This window comes from Mixophyes fleayi, chromosome 4, assembly GCF_038048845.1.
Source record: "Mixophyes fleayi isolate aMixFle1 chromosome 4, aMixFle1.hap1, whole genome shotgun sequence".
NCBI lineage: Eukaryota > Metazoa > Chordata > Amphibia > Anura > Limnodynastidae > Mixophyes > Mixophyes fleayi.
This window is the reverse complement of record NC_134405.1, coordinates 78,850,084-78,863,507: the sequence shown is the minus strand read 5'-3', so window position 1 is coordinate 78,863,507 and position 13,424 is coordinate 78,850,084. Positions and strand designations below refer to the sequence as shown.

Genomic DNA, 13,424 nt, shown 5'->3' with positions numbered 1-13,424 from the left:
TCCGTATGATTTGTTTGATGACAAAGCAGAGAAATAAGTCAGACCTGGAGTATAGATCCGAGCAGGCACAAGTGAAGGCTCGTGTGACCGCCTTTTGCCCATCACTGCCATTGATGCATATGGAGAATTTATTTTTGAAAATTCAAACAATTCAGACCACAATTGAGCAAATGTGGATGGAGTGCAGAGAAACCGTATGATCCAGTCACATGTGTGTGTCTGGGTAACCAAAACTGTACAATTTGGTCACCTGCATGTCTTTTGGCAGAACAGGTTGTTTAATAATTAGGTTTAGTAATCAGCTTTCACTGTGTGGCTTTGATTAGGTTAGAGATGTCTATAATTATAACCAAATAAAGGGTATTCAGTATATTTGACCATGTGCTAAAACATCATTATTTTGATCACTGATCTTTAGTGGTTGACGAGCGCCAAATCCTGTCCTATACCAAAGGAGACACTAGTGGCTGCTGTTTAATGGTTACTCTCTCACGGGAGAAAAAAAAAAATTATAGGCCAGAGAATAGAGTGCAGATTTATAAAAATGGCACTTATTATGCACTTTATTTCCAGAAACAGACAATTTGACGATGACCAAGCACAACCTGTGTGTAAAATATCTTGTGTCAATTTACAAAAGTCTGCATTAAGAATAAACCAAAAATAGAAATCTGTCCTTAATCATTACATTCCATTCAAGACAGCCAAATGTACACTGTTAACAGCCACTAATCTGTGTGCTTTTACAAAGAGTCTCATCTGAACCCAATAGATTACACAATCGTACAATTATTTCAGTGGGTCCCCAATAAAATAATTGTGCTGCAAACTGTGTGCAGCACTAGTTCCTTTATATTGTCCTTTCTCCAAAAGAGATGTTTTTACTGAAGAGAATGAACACTCATTCATTGATCAGAAGCCTGTTGTGGTAACTAGTTGAATGACATTGCACCAAGAAAACACACATAGTATGGAATAAGGAAGCGACCCAGAGAAAAGGTTAAAATCTTCATTAATACACTGAAAATATGACAGAACTCATGCTTTTTCTTTAAAATCAAAAATACAAAAATTAAATGTTTTCCTAAAAACTTACTAAAAAAAACTCCTTACTTTAAGGAGTGACTGGAAAATGAATCCATGTGTAAATTTATACAATAAATGGCATACAGTTAAACAGGTAATATACATAGAAACAAAAGAATGAACAGCCTCCTCTGTAGAGCTTTAATTTCCAATACTGTACTCTCTGAACAAGCTTACAAAATACAAACCTCTTTAGAAAAGGAAAAAAAAGAAAAAACAAAAAAGTGCCATCTCTTCTGTTTTAATGCAGTGAGTGCACAGCTGAAACATTTACATAGTACACCCACTAGGAAAAGCAAGCGACCTTGCACACACCTCCTCCTGCACTTCTTCCCAGCAGGAACAGAAGAGCACCTCATACAAAAATATCCACCATTCAAATTAGCTGCATCAGTACCAGAGCTGTGGATGGATAGGTAAAGGGAAAGGGGAGGCTGTTTGTATACATGTGCACGCGTAAATATATATATATGTTCGTGTGTGTGGTTCTGCATGTACTGAAAGGCAGAGAAGGAAGAATGTGATCATATAATCCTGGTCATTCACAGATTATACATTCCTCCTCTCTGTACTACACACAGGCACCACAGTTTCTGTATACACCTCTATATTCCCACGCTCTTTACTTTGCCTTGTAAAAGCTTTATGTCTTTAAAAAAAAAAAAAAAGTTACTAGAATGGATTATTACAGATAAAATATAAAAGATATATGTATATTTCTAAATGGAGCTTACATGGATTGAATCTTAAGAATTTAATTCTATCTAAAACAAAAAAACACATTATGCAAGCAGAGGAAAGGACCAGCCAAATATATCATACAAAATAAAAGTAAAATTTGGCTACTAGAACAGATTGAAGCGACTGAAATACAAGGAATGGATAATGTATAATCTACACCAATAAGGATCAACGTGTAGGAGGTTAAATCCGAAACTTGAGAAAAACTCTCACTGGCCGTTCCTGCTGACATGGACAGGCTGCTCAGCAGACATGATGCAACCTGCAGCTCACAGACAGCGGAGTTTCTCTCGGAGACATAACAATTCCTGGGAGGAGGCCAAGCTGCCCAATGATGTGCCACCACACCAGTCACAACATGTTACGGTGAAACCGTTCCTTTTTTCATATATATATTTTTTTCAGACAGCAAAGTAAAGAAATGCCTTCAGCAGTTATGGCAAATGCTTGTGTACATGTATGCTTCAGTCCTGTGGTTGTGCAGCTTCACTCCCTGCAGGCATTTGAAAGCTGTCCCCTGTAGTCAGGGGATCCTGCAGGTGACTGCTGTCCTTACTAATCTGGCGGTAAACAGTCATGCAAGCGAAATCTGTCTCTGATGTGGGGCCGCACATCCTCATTCTGCAATGGTAGAAAAGAAACAAAAAACATTAAATCTGTAGGTATGCTTTATTTTATTATTATTAATGTATCTGTGACAAATTACAAGGAAATATGAACCAAATACACACATTATTGTTGGGAAGTAGTCACATAAATCTTAAAACCATCTTTTCCCTTAGAATCCCTACCCTGGAAACCACAGCATTTGCATTCAGCAGAAACCTGCTACTTAGATATATGGGACAGCCGGGTCTTGGATAACCTCATTTTGGAACTTCAAAACATTTGGAACCTCCCCAACTAGTTACTTGTTGTTCAGAGCCTCAGTATAATTAGGGTTGGCAGTGGGACTCAGTGACAGTAGCCTGTAGTAACCATTGGTTTGGTAGCCTAAAGCAGCATCATGATGAGGGCAGAGGTGGAAATGATATAGCAATCTGTTGGGAAAAACTCCAAATCAGGATTTATTTTGTGCGGGGAGCAATTTCTTCACAGAGTAGAGAATGGGATCCAAGAGGTAGAACCCCTCCCCCCGAATACCTAGCATTGGGAGTAGGTGTTAATTGAATATTTTTTCAAAAGATCTTTTTTCTCTCTATTTTCTCAAATACCTGGCACAACCATACTCACCAGTTCTACAAGCTTCTCCAGAAAAGGGACAAGCTTCAGCAGCTCCTTGTCGTTCTTATCCATGAACCAACTCTCAATGGGAATCCCATTCGAAAGCTGTAACAGAGACATAGCAGTTTAAGACTAAAAAGGAAATCTCAATATGGCATTAACAAGCATCTCACCCATGTAATCAATCTAAAACTAAATCAGGCTACACCAACAATATTTAAGAAAATGGCTTTATATTTATATATTGGGCTTTTAAAAGAAGAACTGCAGGCAAATATGTTTTCATGAAAGAACCCCACAATAAACAGTAAAACTACAACTGTCCGATGCCTGGAGCCCCTGTGGTTCGGAACATAATCAATACTGTTGGTGTCAGTAGCTGTTCCTCGCAATGGGTTGGATTGAGCTGAATAGAGACCTGCTAATGCCTGTACCCCTGGCTGCATTAGCAATTCTAGCTTCCAACCCACAGGGGCAACGGACAAGAAGCATCTCTCGCAGGAAAATGTATACACCCAATTTTCAAGTGTAAAGGCATAATAAATGTTCTTGCAATTGAATCCATTTCATAACCCCTAAGTGGCTTGACACATAAGAGTTAATTCCTCTTCCTAATGCCATACACTCAGGCATTATACCTAGCAAACGTGTTTTGCATCAAGGCAGAGACTTAAAAGAAAGAACAATAAAATGATAATGATAGTTATAACAGAACCCAGAGGTAATCCACCAAAACCAAGAGGGCACCTGGATAGACTGCTCCACAACAAAGAATGGGAAAGACCTATGGCCAAATCTACATGACGAAAAGATTAAAGGGAAAGTCTTTTTGCTGGGGGAACAAAGACTGTGGGGATGTCCCAAGCAATCCCAGAGAATAGAGAGAAATCAAACCACCAACCAGATTCCTACAAATCAGAAGATAAAATGATTGTTTCATGAACACAGAAGTCTATTTAGAATGAAGTGCATTTAACATTGCGCTTATGGCAGCACTTCCAGTGTCCATACCAGTCAGAGGCTTACAGATGCAGTACCAGTGAACTTGTCACCAAAGAGGTTAGCTCCTGTAAAGAGAAAACTTTGGACTGAAGAAGGAAGTTTCTCTGAAGCACTGTGTCAAAAACAAAGCCCCAGGAACACCATGGAAGCTGCAATTTGGGCTGTTTATAATACAGCCTTGTGACTCTAAGAGCTGGATAGTAGGCTGTAGATGATGAATCGCTAGCTTCTTGTATCAAGAGTTACCAAGATTATGTCCAGTTATGGGACAATCATGACTCCATGGCGACACAAAAGCACCACCACAGAAGCCACCACCTTGGTGAAGACCTACCTAGCTGACAACAGACCAAAAAGAAGAGCTAGAAATGGAATTCAGCTCCCTGGAAAGCAACATGAAGGAAAATATGACGGTCCTCACAAGGGATATGAAGGAAAGCATCATTTATATCCACGGATGTCAGAAACCCCCCATCCCAACTTCAATTGTTCCCATGGTAGGAATCTGTTACAGGTCTTCAGGTTCAAATCAGGCTGCAAGGAACCACCCCAAATGGACACCAGGAATATTAGAGTAAAAATCAAGCCACATTAGTAACCAGGGTAGATGACTTGTTCATCCAGAAGACCTTTAGTGGTCTATGAAAAGCACTCCTACTGGGAATCCTTGAAAGGAAGAAACAGTTTGGTCAGGGGAGCTCCGTATAGGATTATCAATATTGCTGAGTGTTAATGCAGAGTTTCTAAGTGTCGGACATGCATTTCAACCAGGAGAGGAGACATTTAGTCCCTATCACATCAACCTCCCCCGGTTCTAGTTTATAGTCAGGAAGACTTACCACTGTCAGAGGTCTATTCTCCCTTTCAGAATGCCAGAAGGTTTTTTGGGGGATTTTTTTTTTTTTTTTTAAAGGGATATGCCATTTCAAAGGATGCAGTCTGAGACTTGAGGATTGATCTCATGACTATTTAGTCCAAGGAGCAAAATGAGCTCTTGCATTTATTTTGAGGAATAAAAGGACACTATTCCTGACTGTAGCGACCTGGATTGAATTCTCTAAGAAAAAATGTTTTTGAAAACAAACAGCCAGAAGAAAGATAACCTTCCAGGTTAAAACCACTTCAAATCAGTCACAAGTAATGGCTCAAAGGGAGGCCCTTTAAGCATGTTCAGCACCAGGTTAAGATCCCACGGTGCTGTAGGCGCTACATAGGGAGGCTGAATATGTAAGACTCCCTGGAGGAAGGTCCTAATGTCTGGCAAATCCGCTAATTTCAGGTGAAAAAAGACTGAAAGTGCCCAGCTTCTAGGCCCTCTTGAAGAAAAGCCAATAAACGAGGGAGGCGAAATGAGGATGTGTGACATGACCTATTCTCACACCATCTTATATACGCTTTCCAAATACGGTGATAGATACGAGCCGAGACTGGCTTCCTGGCTCGCATCATGGTGTTCACCACGCTGAAGGAAAAACCTCTAGCCCTCCAGAGGCAGGCTTCAACAGCCATGCCGTTAACTGAGCTGAGGTAAATTCTGATAACGGAAGGGACCCTGCATAAGGAGGTCGTCTCGGGATGGAAGACGAACCCCCGGTCCTTCTGCCATAGAGAGTATGTCCACGTACCAGACTCGGCGAGGCTATGAGGGAACAATCAGAATTACTGGCAGACCTCCTTGTTTTACTCTTTTGAGCACCCCAGGGAGCATGGGAATCGGAGGGAAACGGTATCCCAACTTTCAATTCCAGCACGTTTACAGATAGGGTTGATTCCTGAACCGACCAAAGGCCCTGGAGCCGGAGGTGTTGGATTACCGCCCCCCAACTCTTCAGGCTGGCGTCTGTCGTGGCTATGATCCATGACCATGGAGCGAAGGACCTGCCCAGCGACATGTGATCCTGAATCAGCCACCACTGGAGTGACTCTCGTCCTCTGGGATAGAGAGATCTTCTGAAGGTCTAAGCGTAGGTGGGATCCTGACCATTTCTTTAACAGATCCCACTGAAAACATCGAGAATGAGCTCGACCAAAGGGAATGGTCTCGAAGGAGGCCACCATCTTTCCCAGCAACCGCATGCACAAGTGTATAGAGGGGCTGGGGGAAGATAAGACCTGGGCTGTTATGCTTTGGATTGAACCAATCTTCTCGACCGGCAGGAACACTTTCTGCTGGCTGGTGTCCATGATGAGGCCTAGGAAAACCATGCGTTGACACGGGACCATCCGAGATTTCTTTAAATTGATCAGCCATCCGTGGTCCTCGAGAACCGCCAAGGTGAGAGACAAGTGATGACGTAAGCAATTGTCTGAGGAGGACTTGATGAGCAGGTCGTCCAGATAAGGTACGACCTGGACTCCCAGAAGGTGAAGGCGCGCTGCCATCACAGACATGACTTTCGTGAAAACCCTCGGCGCTGTTGAGAGGCCGAAGGGGAGGGCTCGAAACTGATAGTGGGAGGATCCCACTGTGAATCTGAGGAGAGACTGATGGACCCTCCAAATAGGAACGTGGAGGTATGCGTCTTTTATGTCTATGGACGCCATAAACTGATCTTTCTCCAGTCCGTTTATTACCGACCTCAGGGATTCCATCCGAAATCTGTCCACCCTTAAGTGTACATTGATGCCCTTTAGGTTTAAGATGGGTCGAAAGGAGCCGTCCGGCTTCTTGACAAGGAACAGGTTTGAATAAAACCCCTGTCCCTTTTGGTAGTCTGGGACCCTGCATATAACTCTTTGCGAAAGAAGAGAGGCGACACAATCCTGTATGGCTTGTCTTCTTGTTGGATCTCGGGGTAGTGGGGTAACAAAGAACCGCTGAGGAACAGGGCCCAGCAGGTCTATCCTGTACCCCCTTGATATAATGCCCCGAATCCAAGAGTCTTGGGAGGACGCTGCCCACTGTTCCTGAAACAAGGACAGACGACCCTCCACTGGCGCCCCCTCCAGGAGAGCAGAGTGGTCGTCAAGACGCAGGTTTTTCCTGGGTCTTGGAGGCCTGTCGCTTACACGAAAATGAGGTTCTCCCCCTAGAAGAGGAGCCACAGGAATTAGGCTGTCTACTTCTAAAGGGCTGTCCTCTAGACACGGAGGTCCCCCGAAAGGGCTGACGAAAGGAACTGACCCGAGGGTTCCGGCTCCTGCCAGAGAATTCCGGCAAGGAAGTGCTTTTGCCCCCCCGTTGCCTGAGAGATCAAGGTATCTAATTCCGGACCGAACAAACCTGCTGCTGAAAAAGGAATGGTTTCAACAGACTTTTTTTGATTCCGCATCTCCTTCCCAGGATTTCAGCCAAAGTGTCCTTCTAGCTGAAATAGATGCAGCCTGAATAGAGGAAGAGACGGCCGCTGTGTTCTGGGCCGCTTCATAAAGGTACCCTGATGCCTCTTTCAAATGTAAAGCCAGGGGGAGCAATTCGGAGTCCTGTAAGGCCTCTGCCAGCTGGTCTGCCCATGCTTCCATGGCTCTAGCAACCCAAGCTGAAGCAAATGTGGGTCTAAAAGAAGAACCCGCAGCCGCAAATATAGATTTCAACTGGGATTCAACTTTGCGGTCATTGGCATCCTGAAGGGACGCTGAACCAGGATCTGGAAGTAAGGTGTGTTTTGCCAAACGGGCTATAGGGACATCCACCTTGGAAATACTTTCCCAGCGAACCACATCTTCCTCCTGCAAAGGATATAGGGAAGAGAACCTTCTGGGAACAGAGAACCGTTTTTCAGGTTGCTTCCATGCTCCTTCTGCAATATCCCTAAGTTCTACAGTAGGGGGAAAACGGCTAGCCTTCCTTTTTTTTTTTTTGGAAGAGACTTCTGTCTCTGGGGGTAGGGTCCTCCGGTTCTGGGAGGTCCAAGGCCTGTCTGACCGCTAAAACCAAATCGTTAATAAATTGCCTTTTAGGATTTTCTTCCTGTTCCAAGGACTGAACCTGGTCAGGATCAGAATAATTTTCCCCTTCATCCTCAGAACACTCCTCAGAGTCTGATAGGACCAAGAGGGGATTTACAGACCTAGGCCTCTTTCTTTTGGAAAGCGGGATGTTTGGAGAATTAAGCAACTGGTTAAGCTTCTCCAAACCCCTTACAAAAGCTGTGGACCACGCCGGTTCTGTTAAGACAGGAGCTGGGTCAGACAGTGATGAGGAAGGTCCTGATATAGACGTTCCCATAGACCCTGAGGCCTAAATGTGTGCTAGAATTGTTAGCCACAGAAGTAGCCACAGTAGATAGCAAATGATTAGATTGAAAAACCATCTGTGCTAGGGAGGAAACCGACTGTGTCAGGGAGGCCACCCAGGCCGGCTCCTCCGTCAGTGGGGCTGAAATCTGCTGGGTTTGCGCAGAGGGGACCCCTGCTTCGCATGCAGAGCACCAACGGGTCCTTCTGCCCACAAGGTAATTTTACATGACATTTTGAACATGTGAAATATTTTGCTATAGGGCCCTTTCCCTTATCTGACATATTAATAAAGGAAGGCACACCAAACACACAGATTAATTGTTAAATTAGCTGTAGTAGAGAGAGATAGAGAGAGAGAGTAATGCACAGAGAGAACAGAGTAAATAACAAGTAACCAACTAATCTTGTTAATAAAAGTTGTACTTGTAAAATTTTTAAACACAATATATATATATATATATATAGGCAAGTAAGGAGACTATAATGTAAACCCATACTAGCCCAGTTGTGTACAGCAAAACAGATAATGTGTTTAAATAAAACAGATACTTAGCCCAAGGGCCACAAAGGGGAGAAGTCCACAGCAGTTCCTGTGCCTGCTCCCTCAGCTCTGTCCACTCTTCCCGGGCTTCTCTTGGCGCCAGAAGTCTGGGATAGACCATCTCTCTCTCTGTGAAGGGAAGGGGGAACTCTATGCTTTAGCTCCCCCCCCTTCTGTAATGCTGTCCCTGTAGCATGTCTCCAAAAATAGAAAAATAATTTCTTGTAGTGTGGCAGATTAATGGAGACCTCTAGGACAGAGGTCTCCGCAGCGAAAGATACCCGACGCCCCCCTCCTATGTATGAGGGGGGAATCTTGGTATAGCCCCCTTCCTCCTCCACTGCCGGCAGAGCCCGATAATAAAAAATAAAATGGCCGCCGACATCCTGAACATCCGATAACCGGCACTCTATGCCTGTCATGGCAGCGCCGGTTATCGGGGAGGCTGGAGGAGTGACAGCGGTCCGTTGAGACCGCTTGTTCACTCCTCAATCCGGCATCCCTACTTTCTTCCCCATGTCCCTGTCAGTGAGAGCCGCTGGCTCTCATCTGACAGGGGAATGCCTGTGCTGCCCAGCTGTGAGTGTGTTCTCTATAGTAGAACACACTCCAGCGCTGCCACCTAAAAAAGAAATGAAACACAAAAAAAAGGAAATAAGAGTTTTTAAAATTACACTAGTACTAAAAAAACACTACCCAACTCCTGGGCACCTAAAAAAACTGAACAAGAGGGGGCAGGGGGATTGTAGAGGGGAGGGGTGGGTCTGTCGGCAGTACTAAAAGTTAACTGGTTAGGTGCCAACTCCCCAAGCTCCCCACCACAACCCATGGTAAGCAGTGTCCCCCAGACTGGATGAAAGAGAAATTTTGTTTTTGGCATGCTTCATTAAGCAAATAATAATTGCATACAGTAATTTTAATGTAATTCTTGATAAAAGTAGGAAAAGCTCTGTCTCGAGCAGGAGGCAGGTACGACTCACTTGGTATGCGAAGGCTTGTGGTGAGTTATCAATGATGATTGTTTTAGAAAGATCCCTCCCCAGGATGTTCAAATCTTTAATGTAATTCCCTTGGACACACACACAGTGCTCCCGGAACAGTCTGTGCCTGAAAAGCAAAAAAAGAAAATGGGTGAGAAAGGAAAAGATGAAAAACAACAATCTGCTTCAGAAATAGACATATGAGCCATGAATACCTGACCAGACGTTTTTTGGGATCCAATATATTCAGTAATTTGTCTGCATATACTTTCTTTGATGCCGTAAAAAGAATTATCTGTAAAATTTAGGGACAAGACAAGGGATGAACAGAACAGTTTTCTGAAACAGGACTTCAAATTCAGTGCTCCCTAATATATGGCACTAGCTTAATACACAAGTTGAAACTAGTATTCTAGTGAGAGGCACATTATAAAAAGGGAGACACAATAAAAAACTATTTAATATATGTTGTGCCGAAAATAATCATTTACATAGCACCACCAATGCCGCAGCGCTGTACAGAGAACTCACTCACATCAGTCCCTGCCCCATAGGAGCTTACAGTCTAAATTCCTTAACACACACGGACAGCTTAGGGTCAATTTGATCGCAGACAATTAACCTACTAGTATGTTTTTGGATTGTAGGAGGAAACAGAATAAAGCTGGTAGTAAACAATAATGGGGTTATTTTGTTTCATTGAAATTACTATGGCACAGAACTTCCTCAAGCAGTAAGTTAATGAACAAGACACCACAAAGTTGACGTACCTGCGCATACATGCATGCACATTATATGATTAAAAAAAATAATGCCAATAATAATGTGCAGACAAAAGACTAAATTCATTTTCTCAGGTTACAATTACCCTGGTCCTACAAATACTTTCATACAGAATCTTTGCTGCTACTAGTTTTCTTTTACTTGCACTACACATAGGTCATCTCTTCAAAAAAAAAAAAAAACTCTGCCTATCAACTTACCTCATATATCTGAGACATACGTTCTAAGAACTCACGAAAAAAAGGCCTTAACCGCACATAAACCTAGAAGAAATGAAGAAAACAGCTGGTAAGTAGCAGAAACATGACAATTGTTTTTACAGGTCTGTTTTTTTGACAATGCAGTGGATACATTACATTTCTGTCTTCCAAGACAGCGTTTTCCCAACTCTAGTACTTTCAATGAACTTTAATGAGCTCCTTAATTCCTTCAATATCGAAAGTCGCTTAAACCCATTTTTACATGTCAATCTGTGATATGGCACCACCAGATATGTCCCCCCCCTGCATTTTATATGAAAGGTTTAAACTATGAACATGAAAATATATTTCACTGGATCTAACCATCCCCAGCTGATCCCAGGGTAAATTATCTTTTCTTTTTTTTTTTAAGTTTTGTTTTTGCTTGCTTTTTTGGAGAAGGCTGGAGTTTTTCTGGACCCTGTTAGGAAACTCTCTTCTGCAAACTACAATTTCTGTCATTAATAGCCAATAACAAAATCTGAACCACGGTCCCCCAGTATAGCAATGTGAATTCAGGTTCACAGTTCAAAACAAACAAGACATGAAGCACAACCAATTGCTAGCACCAAAAGTCTAATCACAATGCAGAATCTACTAGTCTGGAGTTGCTATAAACATATTTTGATGCAACCTGCTAGCACTCTAAGATTCTCTGTTAGCAGCACAAGGGTCTGTACCTGGTAAATGACATCTTGGAACAGCACAGGAAATGTGAGTGCAGCATCTTCCAGCTCATTGAGGCTGCAATGCACCAATGTTTCATCCTGTAAAGCATAAAAACAGTTATTAAAAAACTAAATCAGATACAGACACTCTAAACATCTACAGAAAGACACCTTACCAAGTCCAGAACAAGGGAGAACTCGGGTGTACTCCTGGTTTTAAGAGGGAGGGCTGGCTTCCTGTTTAGTTGCTCTTCAGTCAGGGGTGGAACATGTTTGATGAAATAGTATCTAAATGAAGAGATAAGCAGAGCGAGTTCCATCAGTGTATTCTCTACATGCATTAAATTTACTGGCTAAAATCAGTCATCATCTGACACGAGTTGCTAGTGAACATAAACACATACCGAAATTGAAACTTACGGAACCAGCACACACTCAAATTATTTTCACTTATATCCGCCCTTCCTAAAAATGCTCCCCCTACCCGCTAGTTCTCTGGCTGTAGGATCTTCAGTCAGAAGTGGAGAGGCATCACCACTGCGGGATTCCAGGAGGTTATGGGAGTTCAGTGGCTTCTTAATAGTGGCCACATACTTTAAGAACCCATGACTGGAATACTGCATGACCCTCACCAATGTGAGGGTCAGGCACTGAAGACTGACAGCTGTGAGGTAGAGTGCGTGGAGAAAAGGGGTTTGTTTGTTTTTTTAGTACCTAGCCACACCCTAACTTTCCCTCTCCACTATCAACTCTGGTCTATATGAAAGTGGGCTCAAAAAGAGCACTCTGTAAAGACTTTTACAACTAGCAGGAGGTGCAAAGGCAGGAGAAAAAAAAGTTCCTCTTTAGCCGAACACGCCTAAAAACCTAGCAACCCTTTAACACTTGAAAGTAGACGGAACATGGAGAGAGCAGACAACTACATCTTAAGTGAAGTCAGGGCCAACTCTTATATTCATTCAACTCCATGGAGGAAAAAAAAAAAAAGGAGCCTGTGGAATACAAAAAAAGACAAGCACCAGCCAAAAGAGGCCCTCCAAACCCCATGACAGACCATCCATTTCAGAACCAGGGCATCAAGAGCCACACCATTAAAGCCAGCTCCTGCAGGGCTTGAGGTTCTAAGACAGGAGAACTGATGAAAGGGTAAGACGGCTTGGAGAGGTTGGCCAGCTTGGTGTACCAAGGGCATATTAGCTTATCAGCATTGTGGATGAGTGCCTGAACCACTTCCAACCCAACCTTCTTTAGAATCCTCGGAATCCGCAGAGTATCAGGCAGGGTACATGAAGTGGGGGGCCAAGGAACAGGCAGGGTGTCAGAATTGTGTTCCTGGCACCATAAATGGGAAGAATGTAATTAACACTCCTAGTCAGCAGGACTAGCCTCTCACTTGTCCACCCCAGGATGTAGATCACAGAGGACCAGAACACAGTACAAGCATGCAACGCTAGAAGACAAGTGACATCCCTAGAAAGTTCAGTGACGGACTGAATTAGGGACCAAGCACAGCTAGGCTTCAGGATGGGTAAAGAGGATGTGCTTGAGGTCCATCGATCCTGTGGTCTTCATGCCTACCACTTCCTGTCCACTTGCGCACCCATCAGCTTCTGCATCTCATGCTTTGTTCTTTGTGACTTTGTGCCTATGTTCCTGTGCTCAGGCTACTCTCTCTCTGGTCTGTATCTAGTTTTCCCTGTCCCCTGCTCTGCACTAAGTTATTTGTTGTTATGTTCTACTCACCATTGTACACTGCAGCAGACACTTGTGCCACTTTCTAATCAAATTATAATAAAACCTGTATAGGTTTATGCAGGGAATCACAGAATACTGTAAATTTTACTTAACTCCCAGTTGTATATACCCCATTGTTCCCTGTGCTCAGAGCTACATCCAAATACCAACCATTAATATATAATAATGCTCTGTTGAACGCTTTCTAGATATCAAAAGGAAGGGTCTGTCCTTGTGACAAACTAGG

General features: G+C 43.2%; 1 protein-coding gene across 1 annotated transcript in view; it reads right to left on the bottom strand.

The window, feature by feature from the left end:
• Nucleotides 1–995: 995 nt before the first annotated feature.
• CTDSPL2 (CTD small phosphatase like 2) overlaps nucleotides 996–13,424 on the bottom strand; it is a 28,392-nt gene continuing 15,963 nt past the window's right edge. Inside the window, exons 7-13 of the mRNA XM_075207516.1 lie at nucleotides 11,620–11,731; nucleotides 11,456–11,542; nucleotides 10,737–10,799; nucleotides 9,969–10,048; nucleotides 9,754–9,880; nucleotides 3,061–3,156; nucleotides 996–2,448 (exon numbers count right to left, since the gene is read on the bottom strand). Of these exons, the coding sequence (XP_075063617.1) occupies nucleotides 2,383–2,448; nucleotides 3,061–3,156; nucleotides 9,754–9,880; nucleotides 9,969–10,048; nucleotides 10,737–10,799; nucleotides 11,456–11,542; nucleotides 11,620–11,731 (631 nt within the window). The 3' untranslated portion in view covers nucleotides 996–2,382. The remainder of the gene's footprint in view (nucleotides 2,449–3,060; nucleotides 3,157–9,753; nucleotides 9,881–9,968; nucleotides 10,049–10,736; nucleotides 10,800–11,455; nucleotides 11,543–11,619; nucleotides 11,732–13,424) is intronic.